General features: G+C 39.2%; 1 protein-coding gene across 1 annotated transcript in view; it reads right to left on the bottom strand.

Moving 5' to 3' along the window:
• Positions 1–372: 372 nt before the first annotated feature.
• The window catches only part of HCN1 (hyperpolarization activated cyclic nucleotide gated potassium channel 1), a 205,467-nt gene continuing 197,205 nt past the window's right edge, over positions 373–8,634 (bottom strand). The window contains exons 7-8 of the mRNA XM_052777989.1: positions 5,796–5,960; positions 373–3,901 (exon numbers count right to left, since the gene is read on the bottom strand). Of these exons, the coding sequence (XP_052633949.1) occupies positions 3,093–3,901; positions 5,796–5,960 (974 nt within the window). The 3' untranslated portion in view covers positions 373–3,092. The remainder of the gene's footprint in view (positions 3,902–5,795; positions 5,961–8,634) is intronic.

Raw genomic sequence — 8,634 nt, 5'->3', positions numbered from 1 at the left:
TTAAAATTTTATATGTAAGTAAACTTCAGGTTTAAATATTTGTACTCAAGAAATATTACAGGTTAGTGGTAATGGCTTAAATGAGAGTTATGTGGGGAAAATGTTTTTAGCATAATGAATTCCTCTAATCTACAGAGGAAATATAGCTTAGGAATTGGTTGAGTAAATCAGGTAGTATCCTCGAATTTCTAAGCCCTCTTTTTCCTACAGTGCACATTATTACTCAGGCAGCTTTTTCCCCACCTCCCCATACTTAGTGCATATCAATTCTGGGCTCAGAACAAATTAAAGAGAAAAGCAAACAGTTCTTCTTTCATGGTAAAGCAAAACTTGCTCAGTTATAAAGATATTGGAACCAAAAGATATTCATGGTTTTATTTTTTTATATATTTTTTTCAATTTATTAATAATCTTTTATATATATTTATTTATGGCTTTGAGCAAAGACAAAAGAAAAAATCTAACTCATCCCTGATCATACAGTTATTGTAAGAATCAGCTCTACAGTCTTCCCAGCATCAGTAAGATCCAACCTTTTTCATTAATACATTTCATCCTGTACAGACATGAGATTTCATACTTATGGGCTTACTTATGTACAGAGAAAATAGGTCAGTTCTGAAACTAGCAATGGACCTTTATATTACAGGAATGTGAGTCATTTGTTTCTTAATCTAAGTATATGTACATTCATACATACATATATATATATATACGTATATAATTTTATACCCTGTACCATTTTTTTAAATTAACATACAAATCCTAGATATTGTCCACTCTATTACAAAGTCATTAAAAATTATTTATGGTTTCACTGAAAGACCATGTGAATTAATATTTCTTTATAGTGCTTAAAATAAAATAAAAATATATATAAAAATATTTCGCTACTAACCCCATTTCTCCTATCAAATGTAAACCTTAAACAGTTTGAAAGATCAGTATATGATCTTAATTAACTGACAGAATTTGTTAGTATTAAAATAATATAAGGGGTATTGTACTGATAAATAAATGGTCTTGCAGCGTATCCATAACGTTCTAAACACTTTTAAACAATCACTTCCCCATATACTACTCTGGGCCACTAAAATTAATGGCAACAGCGTGTTAATGGGTTAATTACATTGATTTTTACCGGTGAGTGGGAGTCAGCAAAAACTGGAAGGTTTTTTAAAATTTTTATTTGATGTACCACTTTAGTAAAAGGCATAACAGGCAGCATGGGTTCAAGCTCTGTTAACTTTAGAATATTTACTTGGCTCTCAAGTACATCTGGATTCACTGCATTATGTAGTTTGTGATGTTATTTAATTTTTCCATGCATCATTAAACTCAGCATTAATGGGAAAAGAAGAACTCCTTTGCATTCACTTCCTTAACATGAGTCAGCTGGGTTTTAAGGAACAGAATATATGCTTGTATCATATCCATAATGCTGATTTTTCAATGAGTTAAATTATGACACATTTAGTTTCAGTCTCTATTTAATGTGACAAATCAGGCACTAATGATTACGAAAGAACTTTTTTTTTTTGTGGATAAGATAACGTGAAGGTTTGAGCAAACAAAACAAAACATTCACAAAACAGTATGCTTTAACCCTGCTTTCTGTCACCATTTCCTTTCTGTTTTGAAGACATAAAAAATAATAAACCTCATACCTATGGGCTATGTTTGACACTACATGCCTTAGGATATACTAACCATTTAATTACAATATACACAGAGCAAATCGTGCATTTCCAGACAGACTTGATGCTATATTATATTTATTTTTGTAAATTAACACCACAGTCAACTACAAAACTACAGTGAAGACACAGAAAGCACCTGAAAGCCTAAATCAAGCTGTGGTTTACAAATAATCTTTTAAATGAAAAACCTCACTTCTAGACTTAAACCAGAGATTCAAAGTCAGCATTATAGGAATTTTAAGGTAGACACAATTAACGAATGGTTATTATTTTCTAAGATACCATAAAGTCTTTTCCTACAATGGCTGACTGAACCTATTTTTAGTCGTCTTTTTTTTTTTTTTTTTTTTTTTTTTCCCAAAGCATGCATGGAATATTCTCAGATGCTATTGAGGGCAAGGAGAAGAAAAGTGATGGTATTGGTGAAGTACAAGCGGTTTGCAGGATCAAGCGTACAATTTTGCATAAAACATTGCATGTAAAAGTAACATTGTAGGTTTTAAGCCATTGCATTACAATTTAACAGTTGTGTTGCACTTAGCTTTAACAAATTTTAAAACTGTAACTTTTGAAGTGAAGAGCAGAACCTAAATTCCTAAACAAAGACCTTGCAATGGTACACCACACAGCAGCTATTTTTGTTTGGGTCTAAAAAGTTATTTACAATGGCAATATTTATAGTCTTTGTAAAAGTCTTTAGCAATGTGAAGATTGAAGTCCACCCAGTTTTCTGAAACAACAGAAGGGTTGACATGTTGTGAGGTTACAACCTATCCAGAGGAGTGCTAGTGCCAGCCTTTTGACTGCAGGTGTTTGCAACTTATTTTCCAATCTAATTCCCAACAGAAAGTGCTAACATATGAAATGCAATGGGAAATAACAACTGAACTCTTCACGAGAAATTAACAACGTGTATGCAATAAATGAAATAACAAAGGTTTCAGAACATCACTCGGTCAGTGCTATGTGTTAGATTGAAACTTCTCTTTTTTTTTTTTTTTTAATACACTTGTTTGAAGTTTGTTATTGTGTTGATAATTTTCCCATGAAAATAGCAAACCTCATAAAGAGAGAAATCTGTCAGACTGATTTTAAAGTCGACATGTTAAAAGTAATTAATATTACAGCTGAATTTAGACTTCTTTAATGGTTTCAGGAAAGGAAGATATGAATTCAAACAAGTTTTTTAAATTCCTTTTTTTTTTTTATATATATATATGTTTTTTTATATATATATATATATATATAATTTTTACATTCGTTACATAGGGCAAAGCTGTCTAACGAATTTTTCTCATAGTAGACTGCTGGGGTACATTAGGAAACAGGCTAAAACAGTTCCGGGGACGGTGCTCAGTTCGTTACAAGTCTGTTGCTCACAGTTACCAGGGATCATAAGTTTGACGCAAACCGCGGTTTGTCTCCCTCGGGCTCTGTGCTTAAGACTGTAGAAGAATCCCTTGGCAGGGGGGCCGGGGGCGGCGCGGCCCCCCGGTTCGGGGGGATGGCTCCCGAGGACATCTGTCGGAAAAGCGAGACCCGCTGGGGGACGGTGGCCCGGCCGGCCGGGGGCACGCTGGGGCCAGGGGCGGGCTGCGGGAGGGAGGCGAGGGACTCCCCCACGGTGGGGTGAGGCCTGGCGATCAGGGTGGAGATCTCGTGGGGCAGGGACGGCTGCGAGGCGGAGAGGGGCCGCACCTCCCGCGTCAGGTTGGTGTTGTGGAGGGCCTGGGTGCTCTTGTGGACCTCGCTCTTCTGCGCGGCCCCCGGGGGCTGCTGGGGCACCTGTGGCTGCTGCTGCATGAGGGAGAGCTGCGAGGCGGTCGGCGAGGCATACTGGAAAGTTCGGCCGGCCAGAGGGCTCTGTACGGGTGGGCTGCAGACAGCAGTGGTGTAGGAGCAGGGCGAGAGGATGGCGGCCTGCTGGGCTGTCTGCGTGCTGGGCGAGGGGGAGTGCAGGTTTCCGTGGGACAGGCTGCTGGTGGTGTAGACGGGAGGGGACTGCGTCCTGACGCGCGACGACGAGGCCGAGGTGCTGGAGTTCAGAGCGGGCACCTGCTGCAAGCTCACCGGGGCGATGGTCTGCACCATCTCCCTGTCGTGCTTCACGATCTGCTTCAGGATCTCATTCTCCTGGTTGTTGAAAACCCCGGTGTTGAGGTCCTTCTGGAACTTCTGCAGGAGGATCGAGTTCTTCTTCCCTTCACAGAGAGGCAGAAGGGTTAGCGAGCCTGACACGCAGGGGCAGACCCCCGCTCTGACTTTGTGTTTCAGCACCCGTCACCGAGGGCCATGCATCGTGAAAGCCTCAGCAAACACTGGGCTGAGCAGGGGCCGCAGCTCGGCGGTGAGGCCCACACCGGGCACCGCCACAGCGGCTCAGGCTGGCAGGCCGCTCCCGACGGCTGGCCTCCGCACACAGCCAGTCGCCCCCCTCTCTGCACCAGCACGGCGGGCTTTCGCAACACCACTGCGCTCTAAGGCACCTCGTCTTTCTGTGCCCCTTCACTTGTAGTGTACTGCTGTTACTACAGTTGCTCTGGAAACGTAACCACGGTCATTTACGCAAGAACGGGGTGGAAAAAGCCATTGGCCTCTGCACGTATAACGTCTTTCTCTCTCATTGCAAAACTGTCCTAATTTCCACCAAACTGTTTCATAAGTTATAAATACACCTGCCATTTAGCACACTACCTGGAACTAATTATTAGACACTAGTAACCAGTGACCACTAGCTTGCAAGAAATCATCTTTTTAAATGTTTGTGAACTAATATGAACTCACAGATAATGTGACACCTGCTTACACTGTGTCCTGATGCCTGCTTGAACTCTCAGCATCTGCAAGGCAGAGACACTATTCTGTGTTATCAGACACACAGGAACACAATTGCACTCAATTGTTTCTGGTTTTGAGAAAACACAGCACTTCAGACGGGATTGCTGCTCCAAGAGCAGACTGCACTTTACTACTAATATGATTTAAGCACACATTACTTAGAGGTGGACTACATTTCCTGAGAGTCTTGAGAGACAAACTGTAAGAGTTTTAAAAGACTTGATAATATAGATTAACGCACTGGGTGCTCACAATCTGCAGAATACTAAAACAGGTCTATACCTGTATTTCATTTCTTTACTTTTGCTATATGAAAGAAAACATGCTTTCTTCCAAATCACATCTTCAGCTTAGAATAGACAGCACAACAACACTGCCCTGCAATTCTTCCTGTATTCGCTTTGAAGAAACTGCAGACATAACTGTATTGAGAAAGAGTGATGTGGAGAAATCCTTTACATTGGAGTTTTCTTGTGAAGTTGAGGAAACACCACCAAACAGGATAAATGATTTTTTTATGCACAGCTGCATTTTAAAACCAGTGTCAATAATGATGATCAGAGTGCAATTCTCCCAACCAAAGACCATGTATTTTATCTAGTATGTCCTATTTGAGAGGTCCAAATGTCTGGATGCAGAACAGCAGACTTCGCACACCCTGTTTTGATAATCTGCCATATCCTTCTGCCTTTCACTTGGATATTGTTGGCCTGCTTTTCTGATTGCAAGCAGATCTGAGTAATGCCAGTATGCAGCCATCAATGCTAGCAGTGCCCATGTTGCGAGGAAAATGAGAGCCCTGTTGCAAAGGATTAATTCACTTCAACAAACACGGGTTTTATGAGTGCTGAGAGGCTTCAGCTCTTCCCAGCATTATAGATGTCATCTGTAAACAACTTATGTAGGAAAACGTCATCGACTGCTCATGAAACAGCAAAAGCCCTATCAAATGCTGAGGGCAGCAGAAGAAATATACAGGATTAATAAATAATACTAATGATAATTAAAGTATATAAAATAATCCTCAGAGGAGTATGAGAGCTTTCTAAAACTCAAAGGTTTTTATTATTTAAAAGTCAGATTGCAGAATTTCTTGTCTGGACACGTCTTATTCATAGATCAACAGAACATTTACTGCAGTGTAACAGACACAAAACTTTTAAGAAGGGTTTATTCGAGGCATTTTGTCCTGCAACTCAAGGAAAAGAAAAGGTAGAAAGACTTTAAAAATTCCTAATATGGGAAAAAAAATTATACCTATCCTGTCAAGTCTATCAATTGCCACCGTTTCAAAGGCCCTTCTCATCATGGGGTACTCTTCCAGAACCTCGTTGAAATTGTCCACTGAGAGGGAATACAGGCGACAGTACGTGTCTGCTCGTACACTGGCAGTTCGACGGCCCTTGGTCAAAAGGCAAATCTCTGGGGAGAGAAAGATTCAACACACACAGAAAACAAAGAAGTTAGTGAACCATGTGAAAGTTAAAAGCTAAGAAGTGACTCAGTGCTAATAAGTATTAATTCAGTACTCAGCAGTAATTTTTCTGTTGCAGGGACAATTCTGAAGGTGTTTGATTCCATTTTTGCTACTCCGAAAAAGTAACTAATGTCCTTTAAGACCCCTGCTTATAGGTTTTCTCAGTCTGGACTCTGATTTTGTCAAGCCTTTTTAAAAAAAATTCTTCAAGTTGTAAGAAAGGATTCATCAGCTGTCAAACACAGCTTGCTGACTCAATTAACCCAAGTGATTCTATTGATTTTTTAAAAATATCCAGCTGACATAAAGGACCAATTCCTTTAATCATTCACCAGATTTACTCAACTAACTTAATACATGATATAATGATATTTGAATATAAGAGCTGTTCTAGGAAAAAATGCTTCAAGCATGAAAATGCCTTCTGTTTCTTTGGGGTTTATGTCCTAGGGATTTTGGGAGAGTAAACATGATTTTAGACTTTTTTTCTCATTGGGCTAAAACCCAGAACCCTTTTAACCTCTGCTTACTCTATTTGATTAGTCTAGTAGCCTTTCTCTGCAAGTGCCTCCAGCAGGAATTCATCATTCTGGAACAGAGGAGACCAAAGCCATATGCAGAGTCTCAAGAAACAGTCCCAAACTTCCAACTGCTGATTCTTGAATCCACAGGAAGAGGGTTACTGGATAAATGCCAAAGCCAATGTCCAAGGCTAGTAACAGCAAAACACATGGGGAAGAATATTTATTTATTTATTTCAAAATACAAAAAATTAAAAAGTCCATTGCAAAAAGAAGTGCTTGAGTTGGCTCCATTTTCTGGGGAAATCAAGCTGGGGAATAAGAAATATCTTAGAGATATCAACAATTCTTGGGCTCAGCCAGGGTGAGAGATAGTTTCCCTACCCAGTTCTAGCAGTCAAGAGCAGTAAGTTCATATTTGTTCATATTTAAGTACTAGCTAGGAAACTGTCTCCTACTCTGCTTGTGTGTCTATCACAATCATTCTCAATCTCAATCAAATTATCATTCTCAAGTGTGGAAAAACAAATATTCTTCATTAACAAAAATAAAGAATTCAGCAGGCTTTGTATCAGATCTATAAAGTGCTAGCATAGTTCCTTCTTTTTTTGTATGTCTTTAACAAAATAATTTTTTTATTGATCTAGAATGTAAAGAGCCTTGATGGTTTTTCGTCTCATACTTCTTGGTGAAGAATTTCCACATGCCACCTAACCCTGAAGGCTTAGGGGCTAAGATGCTTAAATAATAGTGGATAAATCAAAGTAAATTAATGTGGGGCCAGTACTAGCACAAAATGTACTTAAACTCCAACAGCTTTGGGGAGAATTTATAGCAACTAATGGATATGGAAAGAGTCTTGACCTAATGTCCCTTACAAAACTTGATGCCCATGAAGTAATGACAGTTTACTGTAAAGAGCCAGCCAGGTCAAAGAGAAGTCAGTCCTTTCCTCTTCTATCCCCTAGCTCACCCTGACCCCTTCTCCTTTTATTGAACCCACTGCATTTTAGTTACAAGAGTGAGAAAGACATTTTGCCCAGAGAGAGCAGTTAAATGCAGTGAATGCCTGCTCCACTTCCTAAAATATTCTTTAGATCTCACACAGAATAAAGTTTTACAATACATAGCTGAATTTAGAGATAACTTAACTAGCTGGAAAATCTGGGTGACTAATGAGCACCTCTTGATTTGCAGCTTTCTTCACTTAAAATTGCTGCAAATAATACTAGAGACATAAGGAGGTGTCTTCTGCTACACTCAGGAAATCTCATTGAGTACTTGAGTTTAGAAAACATCACATGCCCAAAACAAAACAAATGTTGACTATGGATCCCAACCATTCTGAAAAGTGTTAAGAAAAAATGGAGGAAGTACTGTGTTCATCATTATTAATCTATAACACTGTTTTTAGGTTACTTCAAAAAGAACGATGGGAAGAAACCAAAAGAGACAATGTTAGACTTCATCACAGGACAATGGGACCATGGAATTCATGGATATTACTGCAATAAATATAATTATTTTTTCCCCTTCTTTCATCTTCTATTATTCTTGTCAAGTAAGGGGAATGGAAAGAATCACTGAAAACTATACATTTTATTCTGCAAACCTTGTCAGTCCACAACTTCTGGTTGAACACCTTTTTGGAAGGCTCTTAATAACCATAATAGAGTCTTTTAGTTAGATAAGATAATAAAGGATGGATCAGAAAAGGTATGCCAAATCTCCCAGCACTTAGAAACTGATCAGGGAGTGCCACCGTGGAGCCTGCCTGCTCAGGAAGCAGGGAAAGCTTCATGTTCTCAGCTCCAGTTGAATGGTCTCATTCAAAAGATGAACTACAGCCTTCTGACAGAAAAAGTAGCATGTGATGAATACCCATGTAATGCATTTCCAGCAATGTTTCTTGACTGATTGGAGTTGTATTACAGTCACTGATACATCATCTATATTGCTTTGTTATACATATCAACAGCATCATTTTTACTGTGGTGACAAGACTAATGTGCTTTTTAATTGTATGTGTTCTGCATTTAAGTTCATGACATCTATTGCCTATTTGTTTGGAACAAACTCTCAAACATAGTAAGACATA

This window comes from Harpia harpyja, chromosome Z, assembly GCF_026419915.1.
Source record: "Harpia harpyja isolate bHarHar1 chromosome Z, bHarHar1 primary haplotype, whole genome shotgun sequence".
Taxonomy (NCBI): Eukaryota; Metazoa; Chordata; class Aves; order Accipitriformes; family Accipitridae; genus Harpia; species Harpia harpyja.
This window is presented reverse-complemented; position numbering and strand designations above follow the sequence as displayed.